Genomic DNA, 23,355 nt, shown 5'->3' with positions numbered 1-23,355 from the left:
AATGGAGAAAATCTCTTTTCTACAATTAACTGTGAAAGTGACAGAAGGAAAAGAAGGGAGGGATCTACGGAGGGGTGCACGCTCAGAGAATAAAAGGAGAGGGAAGGACACAAGTGCGCATGGCAGGTAGAGGGACGTAAAGTTAAAAACTAATATTTGCATTTATTTTTTTAAATTTTAACTTCAGAAATTTCAGGATAAATACCTATAATGACAGTTATAGAAAAAAAATGTTGAATGTTTTGGACCCTCAGTAAGCAGCGTTTCGTTGCTGCATTTAACCTTTTGATTTAGCAACCATATTCTGCATTGTATTTAGTGAGGCTAATAATTGATACGATAAACTGACATGTACATTAAAGGATATATTTTATATCCTATATTAGGAAGATTTTTCACACACACTCTTAATAAATATGTACGTTTCAGTTCTGTAGCACCTGATACTTGAATTGGGATTAGGCTGAATTAGGTTGCATTACACTGATCCCAGTGAAAGTGAATTATGTCTATCACCATAATCTGTAAAAATGCAGAGGGAGTGACCACTGGGTTTCCATGGAGGGATGTACACAAAAGGGTGTGGCGTGGGAATGTCCTCGGGGGTCAGGAGTGAGGGTGAAAGGGTCAGAGGTCAGAGCCAGCTGGACAGCACACAAGAGGAGATGTGGGTGAGAAAAGGAGGCGAGGGGGTAGTCCAGAGACTGACTGACTGGACCCAATGGGACATTAACATTGAACTGATGGGAGGCTCACTGACCAAGACCTATTCAGGGAAAAACTAAGCCATGACACACTCATGTGTAATGGTCCGTGGTAATTGACAAGTGACAAGACCCTCATTGTGGATGCAAAAGCAGTTATCAATATGCAGCGGTGAAATACAAGCTATACGTACTGGTGTTCGGTGGTTATATGGGGTTATTCAATGATGCAAACATACTTGTATACTGATGAAATTGTAATAAGTACTAACACTGGATAATATTGAAAGTGTTATGTGGAAATATTATGGTTACTTATTTCCAAAAAGAGTCCTATAGGCATATTGAGATATAGATACATATAACTTTATTATCAGTTTGGGGTTTAAGGACTTCAGTATGCACCAGTTATCACCATTTGTTTTCCAAATGTTTTAACTGACAGCAGTTATAGTAGCTTACAGTATTAAGCCTGTGTTGTATTATTCTTATTTATTATGGTTTATTTAATAGGGACAGATACAAAATACACAGAAAAAATGGAAACAGCTATTCAATGCAATGTAGTGTTTATAGTGAATGCTAATTTACAACACCTGTCCTTAGAAGGGCTTTTCTTCAGTTTCTTCTTTTTCCACCTTAAGCAATATAGACTTTAACGTGTACCAACTGACAATTAAAGCCCATTCAAACATCTTGAGCCATTCATTTAAAAAGAAATGTCGGTTCTATGTAACAAGCCGGTTGATAACAGTCAGAACAGCCTGTTCACAGTTGCATTTTTATCATACATTTTGAGATTAACGAATCAGTTAAAATGTTGTATCGTTTCCAGTTCCAATGTTTGTAGATGCTCCGTCTACATCAAGGGTGCAGACAGGAAGGTGAGTGTCTGTGAGCTCTGTCTTCCATGTGGCCGCTAGTGAAGGTCAGGTCAGTGAGGGCAGCAGGCCGTCTGGATCGGGGGCCACACTCTGGTGGTCTAAAAAAGAACAATCTTGGGGCCCAACCCAGGGGGTCAACATGCAAATAGTAACCCCTGAGTGAAAGGCACAGAGGCAGATCAATGTTCTCACATTACTCTTGCTGCCCATGACTGTGAATGTGCACGCCTACACACCACATGAGGTTTTCATATTTAATGAAATTCAGTCTCAACAATAGAGAAGGCAGCTGTATTTCAACAAAGGTAGAAGTATGACGTCATACGTGCGCATTAAAAAAGCCATGATATCTCTGTTGAAGTTCGCACTAGCTTGATGCTGTCAAAAACATTGTATTTAATGTTGAATCAATAACTGAAAAAACATATTAATTTTTAAACACCAAAGCTTGTATAACCAGAACTATTGTGTAATTTACAGCATTATGAAAGTTGCAATAATAACATGCACACTCATCCAGTGCATGCGTAGCAGATGAAATTCAGTTGTTCTGTCTCAGGCAAGCCTACCCACTGCTGCCTCCCAGTGGCCTCAATGGCACCTGTTGCACCACAGTCATATTTCCCTTCAGATCCTTGTCCGGGGGCCCAGTTCTGATAACAGCCAGTAGTTGACTTAGTCCAGAACCAAAAGTTAAATTTACAAGTGTACCGTAGACCTAGCCAAACATGGGGTGATGTGGCGTTATTTGCCATTTCAGCCACCTTCCCCTGAATGTCTTTGGTGGTAATCTGGACAAGGTCAATATGGTGCTCCCTGCAGTAATCCATAGCTTCAATCCATGTCATATTTTCTTGGATTAGTATCAAGTTTCCTTTAGGAAAGACAACAGAGAGAAGAACAGAGAAATAGTACTTCATTCATTATGCATTTTTTTGTTGCAAAATGAACACAAAGGCATATGATAATTTGAAACATACCTGTAGGAAAAATGTTTTCAATGGGCTTTAGTGTTGAGGACTGGGTTGTGTTCTGGGCTGAAATCTCCATCAGTGTTGTTAACGTCGAGACACCGTCTGGCGTCACTTCAGCAGTCGTTGTGAGAGGTTGCTGTGTTGCGGTCACAGTTGTCATTTCTGTAGAAGAACAGAGAAATAGTACTTCATTCATCATGCATTTTTTTTGCAAAATTAACACAAAGGCATATGATAATTTGAAACATACCTATAGGAAAACTGTTTTCAGTGGGCTTTAGCGTTGAGAACTGTGTTGTGTTCTGGGCTGAAGTCCCCATCAGTGTTGTTAACGTAGAGACACTGTCTGGGGTCACTTGTGCAGTCGTTGTGAGAGGTTGCTGTGTCGCTGTCACAGTTGTCATCTCTGTAGTTGCATTGTTGAGCTCAGTGCTTGAGGTATTTGACACAAGATCTGTGGTATTTGGTGTTGTCGGTTCACTGTTGGTTTTTGCTTCTTCGGTGGTAACATTGGTAGTGTGTGATTGATTGGTAGTATCCACAGTCAAATGATATGTCAACATGACCTCTTGAGATGAAGTGTTTGAAACAGTTGTCAGATTTGCTGGCGTGTCCTGTGTACTTGTTTGAATGGTGCTTGTTGGAATTGATTTTCTTGCTGTAAGTAATGAAGGAATAGACAGATTATAGAGCTGTTGTGTATTGTGTAAGGTTAAAAAACTGACAGAGAAAGCATGTAATACAGCAACTTACCCCCACGACAAACAAATTTGCGTTTGCCGGCACAATTCAGGTCATTCCACTGCCCTTCATCTTTGAATATAGCGGCAGCACAATTCTGACCTCTACGGTAGTTTGGCTGATTGGGTTTCCAGTAACGAAACGATGACTCGCTCCCATCAGACCACTTCCAGGGATCTTTGAAGAGGCCGATCCACACATTTTGTGACACCGACACATTATGTACTGCCTCATTCTCTTTTGCTGAGTGTATGCTAATGAGATCAGACGACAAGCCCCTGCAATAATTCTGTGCGTCCCTCCATGATTTGGTCTCAGCAACAAAAATGAGACCGCTGGTATTACTGTTGCCTGCAAGTCCAAATGTTTGATATTTTAAACACAAAGAACATAGCGATGTCCTGCATTTAAACATGATTTGTGCCATCTGAAATAACACTGCAATATTGCTTTTTCACTTACCATGACAAACAAAACTTCTTTTAGTTCCACAATCGCTTTCAATCCACTCGCTGTGTTGATCCATTGCTGCGCACGCATCTTCATTATTTATTTGTGGCTCTCCTGCCTTCCAGTTAAAATAATCCAGCTTTTGATCAGGCCAGGACCAATGCCACATCCGCACATCTCCAGTCTCAAGTCCTATCCAGGCTCTGGCAGTGGTACTTGGAACTAAAGTGATCAAATTATCCATATCCGTTGAGTTGTGAACTGTGGCTAAATCAGTGTACATCTCTCTGCAATAGGTCTTTGCTTCTGTGTAGTTCTTAGAAATAGTAATAAGGTGAAAATCTGAAGATCCCAGTGCAAAGGAGCAAAATCCTGTGAAATTACAGGTAGCGTGTTACACAGCAGTTTGAATACCAACAATAACAAAATCATTCTTGTCTTCACAAATAGCCAACCGCATTTCTGCATTTGCATCATACATTTATAAATACGATATGGGGCAAAACAAGCATGTAAGGTTCAAACCTGAGATAAAAAGCAGATACAAAGTTTGAGTCCCTTCCTTCACGATCCTTCTGTTTTCAGTCATGATCATGGCAAACGGCAAAACAAAAAGCAAAAGAAAAAAGTCAATAAGTTAATATTCTGTTACTGTGTGATCTGTTGCTGTATCTAAGTCTAAGTCTAAGTCTAAGTTGCTAGCAGCAGTGAGAAGCACAGTGTTTGTAGTAAGAATGCAACTTGGTTTGTTAAGAGACACCTCTTCAGGAGCAGCTACGGACAAAGCAGTTTTTCAGGATTCTTTCTCTCTTGCACATACTGCACGGCACATAGCTGCAGTTTGCATACCGCAATTTGCATACCGCCCAAACAGAGGCACAGTGGACGCCATCGCCCATGTACTACACACCGCCCTCTCCCACCTGGAAGGAAGGGACACCTATGTGAGGATGCTGTTCGTGGATTACAGCTCAGCGTTCAACACCATAGTGCCCTCCAGGCTCGTCAGTAAGCTCAAGGATCTGGGCCTGAACACACCACTGTGTGACTGGATCCTGGACTTCCCAGCGTCAGGAAGTCCCTGAGGGTCATTAAGGACACAACACACCCCCACAACAGTCTGTTCTCCCTCCTGCCCTCTGGTAGAAGATACAGGACCCCCAGGACTCACACCTTAGGGAGCTGAGGAACAGTTTTTTCCCCCAGGCCATCAGACTTATAAATCTATAATTAATTTGACACATTCTTACACAAAAATATTTCTTATACTGTATATACTGTATATATTCTTAATACATATGTTCTTAATATGCCCTTGTATAAAGTATTTCCTTTTATAATTGTAATGTAAATGTAAATGTAATATAATTTATTTAATTTTAATTTTAATGGAGCTTCCCAGCAAAAAGTATTTCACACGTTTGTACCTGTACAACCGGCGTGACAATAAACATCTTGAATAGCTTACTGGTTTGTCGAGATGAAATGATGTGAAAACTTCAAAACAGTGGAAAACTTTGTGATCTGCTGACATGGATGATCTATGATTTTTTCATTATTTGGCAAAAATACAGATAATTAGCCTACATTATGTGCTCAGGACGGGATTAAAGTCACTGACCAGGCCAGATAATGTAAAAATCACTGAACCTCCCCAAGAGAAATAAAATCCAGTCCGAATGGGGCCAGGATCAGTGACGTGGTTAGTCAAGAACAAAGGTGAGCATTTGTTGTGCAAACTGTGAAAATTGTAAACCACTTTCCCATGTCTCCTTTCCGCTGTCCCATATTGAAAACAAATGCAGACCAGGGATTAGGGTAAACTTTACACATATTTTATAATTAAAAATATCTCAGTTGGTGGAGAGCCTTAACAATTAATCATACGGTTGGTGGTTCAAGTGTCCATGATCACTACACTGAGAATAGAAGAAACAAATCACCGGCACTCACAGATAAAGTCTTTTTTAGTTTATTTTGGGCAAACAAACGAACGTGTTTCAGCTATAAGCCGTCATCAGCGTCAGAAGTCTTCTGTTCTTACCACTAACTGGCACCCGATACTGTTCCAAGACTTGGAGACGTGCTCGCTGCTATTTTTCTATTTTCACTACACTGAGAATCCCACCCACTCATTTATGTGTATAGGAGAAAAGGTAATTATTAATTTATATTAAAATATTCATTAAACTATTATATTAATCCACTTAATTATTGACAACAGTATTGTGATATTGGGGTCTGTTGGATCCCGTTTACTGGGGGCTGCATCTAACTTAGGGCAGGCCTAGAGTTCTTTCTTGGAAACTGATTGTAATTTGGTGCTAACATAATTTTAAGCAATGTAACCATTTGTAAAGAAAAAAAGTAAATGCTGCTTAATAGAAATTGCAGGTCCATTTTGTATCCAAGGCTTAAATGAAAAAAGTGTTGGAACTAATTAACAATGCTGTTACAAAGTACAAGTCATTCTTCACCCTGAGAACAAGGGAGTTTAAAAATGAGCGCAAAAGATGAACACAGAACAAAAGACAAAAGACAGACAAAAGACAGAACACTGTGTTAAATATTTTTAGATGGTGAAATCTTATGCCATACAACATCACTGGAGCATAATGAAGTTGTGCAATACTGTTATTCCCCTCCTGTCAAAGGCAAAAGCATTCCAGCCCTTCTAGTAGGTGTGGCTGTCCTAGAGTTTGCTCAGATTAGATCTGTTGTGCCATAATTAAACTACCCCCAAAAAACACAATATTTCTTGTTTGTATGCACTACAATTTACCATAGCATACTTGAATGTTAGTTTATCAATATCATAACCAAAATAATATTTTTAAAACATTTGTCCAGGTAGGAATCTTGGTCAGTGTATATGCAAATTTACTGTGTGTCATTTTCCATTAGCCTACTCCTCCCCCTGAATGCATCAGGGAAATTATGACAATGTTGTTTTGTGTAGGCCTATATGAGAGTCCTTTTCTCAGAAGGTCATTTGGGCCTACTTAATTTCAGAACAATATATAGGGGAAAGGTTATAATAATAATAATAATAATAATAATAATAAATTGGACTTATATAGCGCCTTTCAGAAACCCAAGGACGCTTTACAAAGGGGGCACACAAAGTCATACTAATAAATAACACAGAGGAGAAACTATAGCTAAGTAATTAAAAGAGTGATGTGTAGGAAGAGTCATCTGAGATCATAGGCCTTATAAGAAACAGTAAATATAATTGAATTGAATTACTTAGCTATAGTTTCTCTGTGTTATTATTAGTATGATTTTGTGTGCCCCTTTGTAAAGCGTCCACGGGTTTCTGAAAGGCACTATATAAGTCCAATTTATTTTTATTATTATTATTATTATTATTATTTAATTTCAGAACAATATATATATATAGGGGAAAGGTTATAAGAAACAGTAAAATAAAAAAATATTATTCCATGGTCTTCATGACACGCTTTTACTTGACAAGCATACTTTGTGATGTGCTATTGTGTGTAGTTGTGTATTGTGCGTTTTGTATGTTCTTTCTTGTATGACTGTAGCATGTTTCTTTGTTTTGACCTGCCAAAGGGACTACAGATGTGAATTAGCTTAAAGCTATAATCTGGTACGGTGCATCAAATGGTGACATTTATGTTTTAAACTGTACATGGTCCCTTTTAAATAAAATAATAAAATAAAAATAATAAATGGTTTGTGCAGGCCTATGAGAGGCTCAGAAGGTCATTTAGGCCTACTTAATTTCAGAGCAATATATATATAGGGGAAAGGTTATAAGAAACAGTAAATAAAATGTATCATAATTTTTATGCAAATGTTCAAAATTTTGCACAAACATATAAAATGCCCGGTAAAAAATTAGCCTAAATCAGTCATGATTAAATGCTAAATAAAGCTGAACACACATATATACTGCAGGAGTCCTAAATCAGTGTGATTAAATGCTAAATAAAGCTGAACACACATATATACTGCAGGAGTCCTAAATCAGTGTGATTAAATGTTAAATAAAGATGAACACATATAGATTCAAGATTATATTGTCAAGCCGGTTGTACAGGTACAAACGCGTGAAATACTTTTTGCTGGGAAGCTTCATTAAAATAATAAATTACATTTACATGAAATGCTAAATAAAGCTGAACACATATATACTGCAGGAGTCCTAAATCAATGTGATTAAATGCTAAATAAAGCTGCACATTATACTGCAGGAGTGTGTCATATGAAAGGTAATGAAAAACAAAACAAAACAGGTAATGAAAAACAAAACATTTAGCCATAAGGGAATAGAAAAGCAAAAATACAGATCATTTTACTTTCTTTAAAAAATAAAAACATATCAGCGTTTCTTGTTAAACCCACCAAAACAAACTGCTCACTATAGATCATTGGAACCCATTATCTTAATTTTCATGCAAATGTTCAAAATCTTGCACAAAAATATAAAAACGCCCAGTAAAGAAATGAGCCTAAATCAGTGTGATTAAATGCTAAATAAAGCTGAACACATATATACTGCAGAAGTCCTAAATCAGTGTGATTAAATGCTGAATAAAGCTGAACACACACATATACTGAAGGAGTCCTAAATCAGTCATGATTAAATGCTAAATAAAGTTGAACACATAGATTCAAGATTCAAGATGTTTATTGTCACGCCGGTTGTACAGGTACAAACGTGTGAAATACTTTTTGCTGGGAAGCTTCATTAAAATAATAAATTACATTTACATTACAATTATAAAGAAGAAATACTTTGTACAAGGGCATATTAAGAACATATATATTAAGAACATATATAGCATAAGATATATTTTTGTGTGAGAAGGTGTCGTGTCGAATTATCTATTTAAAAGAAATATATACACAAAAATATATACTGCAGGAGTCCTAAATCAGTGTGATTAAATGCTAAATAAAGCTGAACACATATTTACTGCAGGAGTCCTAAATCAGTGTTATTAAATGATAAATAAAGCTGAAAACACACATATACTGAAGGAGTCCTAAATCAGTGTTATTAAATGATAAATAAAGCTGAAAACACACATATACTGAAGGAGTCCTAAATCAGTCATGATTAAATGCTAAATAAAGCTGAAAACACATAGATATACTGCAGGAGTCCTAAATCAGTGTGATTAAATGCTAAATAAAGCTGAAAACACATAGATATACTGCAGGAGTGTGTCATATGACAGGGCTGTTATGGGTGGTCCCTTGAGACATTTTGGCTCAAAGAGGATCCTGGCACTGAGCCACCATGGCCTGTAAACAACAACAGCGTCAAGTTGAAGTAAACTAAGATCCAGAGAGTAGTGTCGGTCGCTTAAGGCTGATTCACAACAAGTACAGTGAAGTGGTTCTCAACAATGCGTCGAAGGTGTGTCTGGTAAGTGATTTGCAACCTTCAAACGACCCACGAGCTTGTTTTGTCATCAAGTTGCTTCTTCAGACTCCCGACGCGAAGCTAATGTTAGCCACATTAGCTTCAGCTAGCCTGCTAACAAGCTAATCTCAGCTAGAACATATTGTGCTATTTTGTGCGGATTTATTGGAAGTGGTTCCGAGTTATTAAACTCCATATATTCTTCACGAGTAGCAGGGTATGTTTGTATTATAGTTTTACGAAGTGTTACAGAGTGAAATATATAGCCAGACGGATGCTAAAGGCTAGCTAGCGTTAGCTGTCGCCAGGGGCTTTCTAGCTAGCTAGCTAGCTAGCTCGTAGCTAAGCAACGCTAAAAGTAGGGTGTTATTTATGCCTTACACTCACTAATACATTATACTATTTTATAATCATGAAAATACTCATGTGCACTGGCACCTTAGATTGTGGTTTGTATGTACTTAGTGCTGTTTTTTGTAGAGTAACGTGAATGTCAACGTTAACTGCGTATCGATAGCAACATTTAGCAAACGTGTAACGTTGGTAACGCTACTGCGATGCTAACAGCGAGCTAAACGCTAACAAACACTAGACTAGTGTAAGATGATGGTGATGGTTTGTTCAGGTTGAGTTATGATTCAAACACTAAACACGTTGTTCAATTTTAATTTGTTTTTCCTTTTTTTAATCTGACTAATCTGACTAATCGTGTAGAACAATTTGTGGCTTCCGATTATTAGCTGATAAATAGATAGTGTGTTTCTCAATACGTATTCGTCCACCACATCCCTCTCTTTTAAAGTGACAATTACTGGTTTATTTTAAGGTTTTTAGTGTGATAGATGGCTTGGCTTAACGTGAATTGAGATGGCTAACGTCACTGTGTCCTGACACTAGGGTTACTACCACAAAAACGATAATCTTCTCCAATAATCAATATAAAATGACAGAAAACAGTGAATAATGCCATCACAATTCAGTCCAAGATGTCTTCAAATGTCTTGTTTTCTCTGACTAAACAGTCCAAACCTTGAAGATATAATTTTTTATTTAGGGCCTATATAAAATCCTTTGAGCCATAGATGTAAGGGAAGCTTTGCTTGAAATATGATTGATTAATAGTTGATAATTAAAATTCTGTTTATTGACTAATTATGTAAATGTTTTAAGCTCTTACTTGCAATCACAACCAGTGATAGATGGCTTGTCTTAACGTGAATTGATGGGAAAATGTGATAGCTAACGTCACTGTGTCCTGACACTAGGGCTACTACCACAAAACGATAATTTTCTCAAATAATCAATTGGTCTGTAAAATGTCAGAAAACAGTGAATCACAAATTCCTGAAGTCAAAGATGTCTTCCAATGTCTTGTTTTGTCTGATTAACAGTCCAAACCCCGATGATATAATATTATTTTTTATTTAGGGCCTATTTAAATACTTGGAGCCATAGATGGAAGGGAAGCTTTGCTTGAAATATGATTGATTAATAGTTGACAATTCTGTTTATTGTCTAATTATGTAAATGTTTTAAGCTCTACTTGCAATCACAAACAGTTACTGTAAAGACATGTTTCAAGTTCGATCAAAAAAACGAATAACATCCTGTTTTGTGTCACCCTCAGATTGATAACCTTCAGACGGGCCCTCATCCTCTAAACTGGGTAGCTTACTAGCCATGTCCTCACAGCAACCCAACAGCTCAGCCTCCAACAGCCCCACCAACATCTTGGGTTCTCCGTTCTCAGTTATCAGTCCCTCACTAAACTCCCCAGTGGTCTCACCCTCTCTGGGATTTGGACCCATCAGCAACAGTCAGGTAACTAACAGCCATTAGAGTCTATGAATTGATGTTATGGTTAGGGTTGGGCGATATGGCTTATAAATAATTTCTTTGTTTTTAGGCTATATCGTGATATACGTTATATATCTCGATATTTTCTCTAAAATAATTTGATTCAACCCTTTGATGCGTGTGGTCAGACCAGTGTAATCATTCTAGTAACCTAATATAACACTCAGTACCGGTGTACTGTCCTTTTGAACTCGGATTAGTCTTTGGAAATGAATTCTTTATTGTTAAGTTTGACTAATTATTCACACTATTGAAATTCGATTTTTCTCTGAAATACAGTTTGCAGGCAGTGTGTTTTTTTTAAAATTGTCATTCGTTTTATGTATTTATTTAGTTTTATTTATTTATTTTTATTTAATATTGACAGACTGACTTATTGAATGAATGTGAAGTTGCCACGTTCACCGTAAGGTCACTTTTATTTTGAAGTCAGTTCTTGGTTGCTTTTATTTGAAGCCATTTCTTACATGCTCTTACTGTAATGCCTAGTATATACATGTACGCAAAACAACGTGGGGGCTAGTTTGACCGTCTTATTTGGCGTGGAAGCTGACGTCTTCCATTATTACTGTTTCCGACCTCAACACGTATAAACTTGCTATGGCGCGTCACTTGTTTCGCTCTCTACTGCCTCTTTCCCATTTCCTGCTTCCCGCCAGGTACAAAAACACACACCTCATACGCACATCCATGCTCCTACGCCACACACACTCGCCCAGGAAAGTGTGCCTGTGAGAGGGAGAGAGCCACGGGCGAAGCGAAACGCCAAAGCGAGTCTCATGCCGACGGCTTTAAAGAATGATGTGACAATTAATATTTTTACTCAGTGTTCGTGATATAATCTTTTACCACATCCCACGTAGAACAAGCCGCAATACATCAAGTATATTCGATATATCGCCCACCCCTAGTTGTGGTGCACTTCCTTTTTGCATTTATGGGATTAATCTGCTGTAGTTGTAGGGTACAGGTGTTTGCTCATATGGGGCAGAGGCATTTTACAATATGTACAGTGCGGTAAATGGGCAAAAGAGGAGGAAGCAAATTGGGATAATGCAAAAAGAAGTGTGGTCATTTAACATGACATACAATTAACCAAAGACATTACAATGTTTTAATTATATTGTTTTTGGTTGCTTTGTGTATTCAGATCTCTTCTTCAGCACCCGTATCAGGGATGCACTCAATCAGCAGCTCAGAAGATATCAAGCCTCCTTTTGGCCTGAGGCCCATGACACCTCACAGCCCTGGGATAATGTTGTCTCAGAAACGCATGTGTGTCATCTGTGGAGATCGTTCTTCTGGTGAGTGAGTGCACTAAGAGCAGGATTAGCAGAAGTGAAACATCAGCTGTAGACTACTTTATTTCATTTTAGTGTGGATGATCCCCTACTGTCAGATGTTTTTTGCCTGTGTTTCCAACAACTTAACAAATTGGATCTCAGTCACTGTTGCTAATAAAAAAAAAAAAATGTGTGTCAGGCTGTCACCATCACTTTGGTGTTTTGTTTGATTTATCCCATCAGCCTCTAACTTTTTTTTTATTTGTGTAATTTTACAGGCAAGCACTATGGAGTGTACAGCTGTGAGGGTTGCAAAGGTTTCTTCAAACGAACTGTGCGCAAAGACCTTAGCTATACCTGCAGAGATAACAAAGAGTGCCTGGTTGACAAACGCCAGCGCAATCGCTGCCAGTACTGCCGCTACCAGAAGTGCCTGGCCATGGGCATGAAGAGGGAAGGTATGCAAGGAACAGGGTTGTATTAGAGGTTAAAGTTCATTTTGAGAGCCCGTTTGGCTATTGAAGGTGTAGGAACATGTGTTGTTGCGAGTTGTCTTACATGCAACTATACAAAGGTGACATACATTGGGGTTTTCTGCAACATAGTTAAATATTTATTTTTAGAACGATTTAAACATTGGCAGTCAATTTGATTTCTTAGAATAACTAATTATGCCAAAGGAAGCCCAATTGAATTGATTAAGTAATATTGGATTAGTACTATTTCTGGCGTAGGTGAGGGTGGATGCTAGATTAGATAGATTAGATAAGATAAAGGGTAGAGACGAGTGTATTGGGGCTGGTTTATATAACTAACCCCTCTCCATCTCTTCTCTTCATTTTCTCCTATTCTACCCTTTCTCCATCTTTCAATAGTGATCAAACATGTAAAGTGGATAAAAGAAGATGGAAAAGATGAGGGATGGATGAGTATGACATGAAATCTTAAAGATACTGTATTTTTATGTTACTTAGAGAATTAGCCTGTTGTGTTAGACATGCAAAATTGTTGACTGGCGGATTTATGTGTGAAAACGTACCTAGAAATGATGGAGAGCGAGGGTGGTATAGTGCCTTGTGATGATAGACTGCTCTGTAAAATAAGCAGTCAGACAGCTGTAGTTCTTTGCTGTGTATTTAAAATTTAATGGAGTGGATTGGTGTTGAAGCAGCAAAAGATGTAATGGATCGTTCTAGTTAAGGCCTTCATAGGCCAGTTTTTAAGTATTTTGAATGCATACAGTATACGATACATGTGTTATGAGAGGCTCTTACTGAGGTCTGTGCAGCTCCAATGTTGGCTCCAGATTTAGGCACATAAAGTCTGTACACTCTGCTTTGCCACCATGTGAGTTTGTTATGGCTGCACTTTAGTCAGAGTGTCTGATCTGCCAGTGAGATGGATAGATTATACATTTTCAAAGAGATTCTGACAGTTCTGTTGTTTTTTTTTTCTCCTGATTTGATTTAGGAAAGTCAGAATATTTTGGATTAGACAACAGCTTCTGTTCTTCCACCTCACTGAGATCACAGTCTTCTGTTAGGTTGCTTTAGACAACATAGACTAAATTTTTTTCTTTTTTTTTTTTACTGCCGTTAAGTTTTTTTTTTACAAACTTCACATGCTAGTCTAAATTTTCATCATTAAGCTTTGTGCTGTTAGGAAAGCACCTCTCTGAAGTAACGCTGCCATTTCAGTTGGGGTGGGAAAAACAATAGATTTTTTAGATGCATTGTGATACTGTTTAATGATGAATGAAGGCATGTTAACAACAAACTCATGCATGTTAACGTCAACCTGCCAGTTACTGTACTTCTGTTGATAATGGAAGTAAATTCATCAGATTTTTGTAATGATGGATATGAATTATGCTATTGTGAATGTCTCAAGATACATTGAGAAACAATTCATAATCAGTTCTTAACTCCCTGAATTGAAATCATATATTTAGGAATGTACTGTAGTGATTGCCCGCAAATGTATTTTTGCTGTCATGATAACATTTTTGTCGAGACAGTAGAGAATTTGACTTTCTCAATGCAGCAAAAACCCTGCAAAGAGGCAGAGCATTTTTTGCACAATGTCACTCTTTAACCCATAAATTCATCAGTTTACATTTTCATTCGTCAGTATTTACCATCATCTCATTCCTTTTCTCCCCCCCCCCACCACTGTTTCCTTATGTTTTGTCTGACGTAGCGGTCCAGGAGGAGCGCCAAAGGAACCGAGAGCGTGAAGGAGAGCTGGAGTTCAGTGTCGGAGTGAATGAGGAGATGCCTGTTGAGAAGATTTTAGAGGCAGAGACTGCGGTGGAGCAGAAGACTGAGCTTCACTCTGATGGTGGTTCTGCAGGCAACTCTGTGAGTGGTTACAACATTGCAGTCAATAGATTTATATAACTCACTTTGTCAGTCATCTGTTTTTTTTGTGTGTTTGCACGGTGGCTTTGGGCCACATGATTGTAGAATATCCAAATTAAAAACATGCTCTGAATTACAGGCTCACTGTAATTGCTGGAAGTATTTGGTTTGAATGTACAACTAAGGAAATGTGATCTTTTGTTTGGTTTCAGCCCCACGACGCAGTCACCAACATCTGTCAGACTGCAGACAAACAGCTGTTTGCTTTGGTGGAGTGGGCAAAGAGAATCCCTCATTTCTCTGAACTGCCCCTTGATGACCAGGTCATCCTCCTGCGTGCAGGTACGATCGAGCACCTGCGGTCATAAATGATCCGTATGGAACTGCACATTCAAAATCAACACATCATAGAGACCAGATCCACACTATGTCTTTGCTTTAGTTTATCATAGTTAGATTATGAATGTTGCAGTATTATAAAGTACTTTTCTGAAAAGGTAACAAGGCCAAAGACACTTGCTTAAATAGTCTGTTTTCATGTTTTTAGTGTAAAGCTGTCTTATACAATTAGACTGCTAAAATTAACCATACTGTGTTAATAGTAAGAACATAAGGAAATATATAAATCCTAGTTAAAGCTGCCCTTTACATCAAATCTAGGATGGAAAGTAACTACAAAGCAACCTGAATAATAACATCTGTGAAAACTCCCAATAATTTTTCATTCATTTCATTTCATTTCAAAATTTATTTCGAACATGTAAAATTAAATAAATAAACAAAACAGAATGATAATACAAACAAGTGGACAGCTATAAAAAATAGTATTTACATACAATGAAAAGCATAAGTAAAAGAAATTGTAGAAGAAGTACAAACTTATTTAATCCCACTCCTTCTCCATAAGTCATTCATTGATAATTAACCAACTTCCTAATGGAGCTATACATATACTCTAAATCATTTTCCTAAACTTGTCTAACTATAATTATTACCTGTCATCTCTGTCATACAGAAATATAAATAAATTACTGATGTAATTATCCTTATCAAAATATAAATTCATTATCAATCCAGAATACCAATTCATTACTTATGATGTGTCTTAATCAAAATACAAATTAATTACTTACATATTTATCTTAATCATATTGACTAGTTATCTTTTCATATATGAACATATTATAATTTATAATATACAATACGCACATGTAATACAATATTCAATATATATATATATATATATATACACACACACAATACACAGCATCCGACCATGCATATAAAATACGAAGATTATACATTATTCTTTTACCCAAAATCAAATATCTACAAATTTACATTATTCTTTACAGAAAAAATAGGAAGCTAGACTAAGAGAATAAATATCCCTGTACCTTGAGAAAATCATGTCTTTATACCTTATTTTAAACTGATTTGTTTGGACATTGCTTTAGCTCCACATTAAAACTGCTCCGTAGTTTCACTCCACAGATTGAGATACAACAACTTTTCATGGTAGTACAAATACTACGAATTTAGAATTAAATTTTCACCTTAAATTATAACCCCCCTCTCGATCACTGAACAATTTTTGAATAATTCCTGGTAGCGGGTTATTTTTAGCCTTAAACATTATTTGTGCTGTCTGAAATTCCACTAGATCTGTAAATCTTAACGGGAAGAATAATGAGTTAGTGTGATCCAGATATCCCAATAATGTTAATATTGTTGATAGCCTGATAGTTGGTATTGTGCATGGATAGATTCGATAGAAGATAACGAAACCTGCAGTAAGCAGAATGTTTTTGGCATTATTGTGCAAAAATTCCATAATAACCTTTCAGCATATTGTTATTCAAGTGCTCTGAGAGAAAACTAGTAACTAACAGTCACTGTCCTGTTTTCAGGCTTTAAAAAAACAATCTGTGATGGGAGACTTTGGCCAATCACGGGTCATTTGAGAGAGGGACAGAGCGTTCCTGTGGCTGTTCATTCAACGGATGTGGCTGTAAATCGCTCACAAACTCCGATCAAACGGTCAAACTAGGCAGCGCTGATCAAATGTGAATCAATATTATGTTACTGTAATGCTTATTTCTCGCCTCAAATGTTTTCAGAAACATCTTGGAGTGTACTGTTTAGCTGTAAAATGAGAAAGTTTGTGACCCCGTCTTGCAGCTAAACTACATTTTTTTAAAGCCTGAAAACAGAGCCATGAGGAGGTGCAGAAGTCTTAGTTTTCTCTCAGAGCACTTGAATTACAATATGCTGAAAGGTTATTATGCAAATTTTGCCCAATGATGCCAAAATCATTTTGCCTACTGCCACTTTAAGAACTACTGAAATGTTTTTCACTGATATCATTACTTACCAGTTTAATTGTATTTAATTTGTCAGGGTGGAATGAGCTCCTCATCGCCTCGTTCTCCCATCGCTCCATTGGTTTGAAGGATGGAGTTCTCCTGGCCTCTGAGCTGCAGCGTGACAACGCGCACAGTGCAGGAGTCGGGGCCATTTTTGACAGGTGCATCTATTGAGACAAAAAAACAGCCAGCATACTGAAATATACATTGCAACTAATTGTAATTCTTTTGTCTAATGTTTCATAAATATGCAGTGTGTGTATAATAACTGGTTTTATTTAACAGGGAGAGTGTGCAGAGTGCAGAAGTCGGAGCCATATTTGACAGGTAATTTTACACTTTTGTAATAATGAGTGTGTTTGAGTCAATACAATTACTGACATTTTCTTTGTATTTTACACTCAAACCTTTTCCAAAATGTTTTGCAAAATTTGTCATTATTCAGGGTTCTTACGGAGCTCGTCAATAAAATGAGAGATATGCAAATGGACAAAACCGAGCTGGGCTGCCTCCGAGCCATCGTCCTCTTCAACCCAGGTGCCTGCTCAATTCATGATATCCACATAGGAAAGATTAAATTTTTTGTTACCCCCTTATATAAATATTGTCTATATTTTTTCTTGCAGATGCTAAAGGGCTCTCCAACACCGGTGAGGTGGAGCTCCTTAGAGAAAAGGTCTATGCATCATTGGAATCCTACTGCAAACAGAAATACCCAGAGCAGCAGGGAAGGTAAATGTCCTCAGCTATCACAACTAGGGATGTCACGGTACCGGAAATCTAGTAGTCCATACCAATACCAGTGAATTTACATGATTCTTGATACCAATTCGATACCACGGTTAAAAAAAAAAAAAATCCCATGTAATTCAACACGTACTCCTTTTATTAAAATATTTGAACATTACAAAAAACAGAGGCATGTAGCCTTTAAGTAATAAATAAAAAGAAACGTCTATTAACATTGCAAAACAGAACAGTGGCATGTAGCCTTCAAGTATTTAAAACAAACAATATTATCTGGATGTCTGTCTTTGAGGTGCTTTGCTAAATTGGAGGTATTTCCTCCTTTGGAAAGAAAAGTACGACGGCACCGTTACTGCACCGCAGACTGGTTTTTGCAAATCTATTATTACTCCTTGTAAATCCGCCTCGAACGCAAACTACTTCCATACCCGACTCTTGCTATTTGTTTTCTCAACGAGTTGAGGCGGAGGTAGCGCTGCAGCAGCTGCCATCTTTCACGTCTCGTGTTGTTGTTTTTTTCCGTGCTGTTACGGCGTTCTTCTTCTTCCTTCATTCCACGGCAGATGAGAACACTTGTAAGTGTATACTGCCCCCATTGTATCCGGAAGAATCGCATCTCCAGTACCTCCGCTCCGGTACCAAATGACCATTAAAGGCATCGTTCGTTACCGAAGAAAACAAGTACCGTCACATTTTTAGAATTTTGGTTACCGAAGTATCGGTTCTTGTGACATCCCTAATCACAACCTCAGCATAGTCTTGTTTTTCACTCTACTGCATCCGTTTAGACAAGATAAACATGGTTGGTGCATTGATTGTCTTGTCAAACTAAATGATGTCCTCTTCGCTCCATGCAGGTTTGCTAAGCTCCTTCTTCGACTGCCAGCACTGCGATCCATTGGCTTGAAGTGCTTGGAGCATCTTTTCTTCTTCAAGCTGATTGGTGATACACCTATTGACACTTTCCTCATGGAAATGCTTGAAGCTCCCCATCAGTTGTCTTAGATAGGAAACGCGTACTGTGGTTAGGTTTAGATAGCTGAAGTCTGGGAAGCTGGAGTGGGACTGGAGTGGCACTTTAAGTTCTTTGAAGATTTGTCAATTTGTCTCACTGCTATCTGGGTTACACTATTTTAGTGCAGCACAGATTTGCTCTTTAGACCAAACCCAAGGCTTGGCATGATCTACAAGCTGGTGCTATATGTTGAAATAAACGTCATGAGTAACTATGGTTTCAAAAAAAAAAAAAAAAAAAGTATTTTTAAAAATGTAAACATTTACATATTTCCCTCACAGGAGCTATAATTTGGGTATACATTTTTATATAAGCTTTTTAAGACACCTCCAACATCAAGCTTCAGTTGTTTCTCCAACTGAACTGATCCCCAAAACCTATTTTTTAAAAGGAAGGCAACCTGAAATCATGTGTATGCATTAAGGACGTAGTCTTCTTTTTATAATTTGTAATTCTAGCCAGCTCTAAAATAATATAATTGTACCAAACAGTCACCAGGAACTGTGTCCAACAACAGCTCTGAGTTTACTTGTATCCATTGCAGAAGATTAAATCCTAACAGTGACCCTGCGATAGAAGACAAGTCAGTGGTTGAAACTGTCTGGTTCGACTTGTCTGTTGATTGAGGATCAGCTTTATGTGTCTGGTAATATACAGTTAGTGTTGTTTACTTCTTTGCCATTTTATAAATCTAATCACTTTGTGGTTAACGATTAAACTGCACTGCACACTTGCTATGTACTATTTCTAAAAACACACTTTTAATAAACGCCAGGCCTTTAAATAGTCAGGCGTTTGTATTTTGGTGCTATTTCAGTAATAATTTGACATTATTTGTGCAGATGCACACCAAACCACAAAAACCTAAGAAAATATGCAAAACTGAAAATCCCTTTGTTAATCTTTGTTAAAAATGTAGCAATATAAAATGTTAACTGCATAAGAGCTTTCTGCCTGTCAGTCATTCAGGGGTTTTACAAAGTAAATCATGTCTGGTGGAAAGGGAATACTCCATTTTGTAATTTATCTATACAATTCAAAGGTACTGTGCAAAAGTAATTGTTCAGGGAAAATGTATATTGATAAATTTGAATTATGATCAGGATATACAAATTATATAATTCTTAATATGTGCCCTTGTTTTTAGTTTTCAGCTAGTATAAAGCAGAACATGTCTTGGGTTGCACTGGATTTGCTGAGACTGTTTCAGCTGATTTTTATTTTTTGTGCTTTTTTTTTGATGCTCAATTGTATTTTCCAACCTTCCCCCCCCTTTTTGTAGGTAGCCGTCTTGTTCATTGTTATGTCTGCAGTTTATTAAAAGCAAACCATAATCACATTTAGATCCATAACACCTGTGGACGTATAGGAATTTTAAACAAGACCAAATGAGGTCTGTATGATGGCCATGTGTAAACCCCAGATGAGCTATATTGGTAAGCTTGTCATCGACCTCTATATGCTCTTGAACATAAAGTGACTTGAAGCATGGGTTGTGTGGACTAAAAATAAAGAGGCTTAAGTTTTATTTTGTTTTCCCTTTTCTTCCCCAAAAAGTGCTAGATGTGACACTTATTTTCTGAAACGACCATTGCAAGATGTAGTCAAAAAGATGTTTAAACCTGCAGTAGGCATGTTTTTTGGCATCATTGGGCAAAGATTCCAAAAATCAATTTTCAGCATATTGTAATTCAATTGCTCTACGAGATGACTAGACTTCTGCACCTCCTCACGGCTCTGTTTTCAGGCTTTAAAAAAATCTAGCCAGTGACGGGAGACTTTGGCCAATCACAGGTCATTTCAGAGAGAGAGCGTTCGTATTGGCTGTTCATTCAACAGAGAGGCAGCTGTTAATTAGGATGTTAATTGCAGTAGTCGGTGTTACACGGTGGTCGGGCACGCATGGATTAAATTGCGTACCCACTGCCGTTATGCTTTTTTTACAGAAATAAAACCCATTTACTTAATTTTGGCTATCAGCGCCGTGTTATCATTACATAATCGGACTTCTGACTCTACAAACTGACAGTGAATGCATCTACTCCATACGGAGTCTCAGCTCAGAGTAGCAGGTGTCAGATTTTACACACTGGACGAGAGAGAATTGACAGACAAGACGATGCAAAGTGAAAAGCAAAAGTGCCTATTTAGCAATCTTTCAGATTTTACCAAATGTGATAAGGGAACCAAGAAGTTAATGAAGCCATCGCTGTGCGGAGGATGGAGTAGCTGCATTCACTATGACTTTTTAAAAAAATAATACCGACATACTACACTATGACTAATTTTTTCGACATACCATACGACCTTTTTCGACAAACAATACTATGACTTATTTTTTCGACATTATGCTGTGAGGTTTTTTATTTTGTCGACATACTATTAGTTTTTAAAAGAATTTCGACATACTATACCATGACTTTTTTTAATTTTTTCGACATGCTATGACCTTAGTAGTATAGTATATAGAAAAAAAGTCATAGGATAGCACATCCTTTTTGGCGTGCTAAGTCATAGGATAGCATGTCAAAAAATAAAAAAAGTCATAGTATAGTATGTCGAAAAAAATTTAAAAAGTCATACTATAGTATGTCAAAAATAAAAAAGTTATAGTATAGTATTTCGGAAAAAAAAGTCATAGTATAGCATGTCGAAAAAATTTTAAAAAGTCATAATATAGTATGTCGAAAAATTAAAAGAAAATCATTTTATAGTATGTTGAAAAATTAAAAAAAAGTAATATTATAGTATGTCGAAAAAATGAAAAAAGCCATAGTAAACTATGTAAAAAAATAAAAAGTCACAGTATAGTATGTAAAAAAAATAAAAGTCATAGTATAGTATATCGAAAAAATAAGTCATTGTATAGTATGTTGAAAAAATGAAAAAAATCATAGAATACTATGTCCAAAAATAAAAAAAAGTCATAGTACAGTTGGTCGAAAAAATAACAAAAATCATAGAATAGTATGTCAATTTTTTTTTAAAATAATGATAGTATAGTATGTCAAAAAATAAAGAAAAAGTCATAGTATACCATGTTGAAAAAATGAAAAAAGTCATAGGATAGTATGTCAAAAAAATAAAAAGTCATAGTATAGCATGTCAAAAACTTTAAAAAAAGTCATATAGAGTGTCAAAAAATAAAAAAGTCAAAGCATAGTATGTCAAAAAATTAAAGAAAAGTCATAGTACAGTATGTCGAAAAAATGAAAAAAGTCATAGAATAGTATGTCAAAAAATTAAGAAAACGTCATACTATAGTATGTCAACTAAATGAAAAAAGTCATAGTATAGTATGTCGAAATTCTTTTTAAAAAAGTCATAGAATAGTATGTCGAAAAAATTAAGTCATAGTATGTCGAAAAAATGAAAAAAGTCATAGTATAGTATGTAAAAAAAATTTTAAAAAATCATAGAATAGTATGTCAAAAAAATTAAAGTCATAGTATAGTATGTCGAAAAAGTAAAAAAGAAGTCATAGTATAGTATGTCGAAAATTAAAAAAAAGTCATTGTATATGTCAAAAAAATTAAAGTCATAGCATAGTATGTAAAAAAAAAAGGTCAAATGAAATGGTTGTCACTGTCCACTCATATTTATCAACATGAATCCAAATTAGTATTTGACTATATGAAAATATTATACAAAACAAGCATATTGTTTGTTTTCTTGAACGGTAGAATGATCCATCGCTTTAAATGTGGCGGCTGCAAGGAATTTCCTTTGGTAAAGGATGGTCCAGTGTATACTATGCTAAAGGAGATAAGAAAGGAAGCATTGAAGCACCTTCCCTTAACATTTAGAGAATTCGACTAGCTCTTATCACGGCTGCCACTTGGCTACTTCCAGGTCATTTCACTCAGTTAAGAACCTTCTTAAGCAAAAAATACTTTTTCGACCGCTGCCTCAGAGTCAAATTCCTGGTAGCCTCTATGTGTAGGCCTACTCATACGTGGCCAATCAAGCTGATTCGGTTCCAACAAGACAAACATTAAAGCTGCAGTGGGTAGAAATGGAGCAAATATGATTAAAAGAAAAAAAAAATCATGTGCCTCTGTATCCTCCAGTGCTCCTAATGGCATCTGCAGGATTTCCCAGACCGGAGGAAAACAACCAATCAGAGCCGAACTGGAGCCGTGCCGTCTCTGAGCAGCTGTCAATCACTTGTGAACTCCGACCAAACGGTCAAACTAGGCAGCGCTAATCAAATATGAATCAATATTCTGTTACTGTAATGCCTATTTCTCGAAAGGTATACTTGGCTTGTAGTTGTGCTTACTTTTTTATAGAGTAGCCTATTAAAGTGTGTGTGTTTAGGGGTGTGCACCTAGACTCACAAGGAGGTGGCGAATAAGAAGTAGAGGTACTCATGAGTACCATCTCATTTCAGGCACTGCATTGGATGATCCAGCAAAAAAGGAAGCCTTCAGATTAGGTGGCCCTGAGTGACAAGTGGGTGGACCCAGGCCCACCTAGGCCTATCCATGGCTACGCAACTGGCTCACTGGCTCTGTATTATTTCTAAAACACTCTAGGCTTTTAAATAGTAAAAAAAAAAACAGTCAAAAAA

At 36.9% G+C, this 23,355-nt stretch overlaps 2 protein-coding genes across 5 annotated transcripts in view; one reads left to right on the top strand and one right to left on the bottom strand.

Annotated features, from left to right (window-relative positions):
* rxrbb (retinoid x receptor, beta b) overlaps positions 1-20,310 on the top strand; it is a 55,423-nt gene extending 35,113 nt beyond the window's left edge. The window contains exons 1-12 of one of the 4 annotated variants that reach the window (XM_037784041.1): positions 8,984-9,157; positions 10,782-10,975; positions 12,162-12,315; positions 12,573-12,752; positions 13,170-13,223; positions 14,494-14,654; positions 14,867-14,996; positions 17,055-17,181; positions 17,306-17,347; positions 17,466-17,557; positions 17,647-17,752; positions 18,625-20,310. In XM_037784041.1, the coding sequence (XP_037639969.1) occupies positions 10,835-10,975; positions 12,162-12,315; positions 12,573-12,752; positions 13,170-13,223; positions 14,494-14,654; positions 14,867-14,996; positions 17,055-17,181; positions 17,306-17,347; positions 17,466-17,557; positions 17,647-17,752; positions 18,625-18,772 (1,335 nt within the window). In that variant the 5' untranslated portion in view covers positions 8,984-9,157; positions 10,782-10,834 and the 3' untranslated portion in view covers positions 18,773-20,310. Of the gene's footprint in view, positions 1-8,983; positions 9,158-9,234; positions 9,372-10,781; positions 10,976-12,161; positions 12,316-12,572; positions 12,753-13,169; positions 13,224-14,493; positions 14,655-14,866; positions 14,997-17,054; positions 17,182-17,305; positions 17,348-17,465; positions 17,558-17,646; positions 17,753-18,624 lie in introns of those variants that run through there. The other 3 variants (XM_037784043.1, XM_037784042.1, XM_037784044.1) reach the window with 3 other exon arrangements.
* On the bottom strand, positions 1,259-4,933 carry LOC119496613 (C-type mannose receptor 2). The gene is made up of 6 exons (XM_037784030.1): positions 4,279-4,933; positions 3,766-4,125; positions 3,316-3,654; positions 2,813-3,220; positions 2,569-2,724; positions 1,259-2,462 (listed from the first exon to the last, which is right to left on the bottom strand). Exons 1-6 carry the CDS (start codon positions 4,346-4,348, stop codon positions 2,101-2,103), a joined length of 1,695 nt encoding a protein of 564 aa, XP_037639958.1. The 5' UTR covers positions 4,349-4,933; the 3' UTR covers positions 1,259-2,100.
* Positions 20,311-23,355: the final 3,045 nt, after the last annotated feature.

The sequence above is a fragment of the Sebastes umbrosus genome, chromosome 11, assembly GCF_015220745.1.
Source record: "Sebastes umbrosus isolate fSebUmb1 chromosome 11, fSebUmb1.pri, whole genome shotgun sequence".
NCBI classification, from domain to species: Eukaryota; Metazoa; Chordata; class Actinopteri; order Perciformes; family Sebastidae; genus Sebastes; species Sebastes umbrosus.
Note: the sequence above shows the minus strand (reverse complement) of the source record. Positions and strands in the feature narration are given on the sequence as shown.

Coding starts and splice junctions, on each gene's coding strand:
- LOC119496613 (XM_037784030.1), bottom strand. CDS start 4,348: ATGATCATGACTGAAAACAGAAGGATCGTGAAGGAAGGGACTCAAACT. Junction 4,126..4,278: donor GTATCTGCTTTTTATCTCAG/GTTTGAACCTTA, acceptor GTAATTTCACAG/GATTTTGCTCCTTTGCACTG. Junction 3,655..3,765: donor AAGAAGTTTTGTTTGTCATG/GTAAGTGAAAAA, acceptor TTGGACTTGCAG/GCAACAGTAATACCAGCGGT.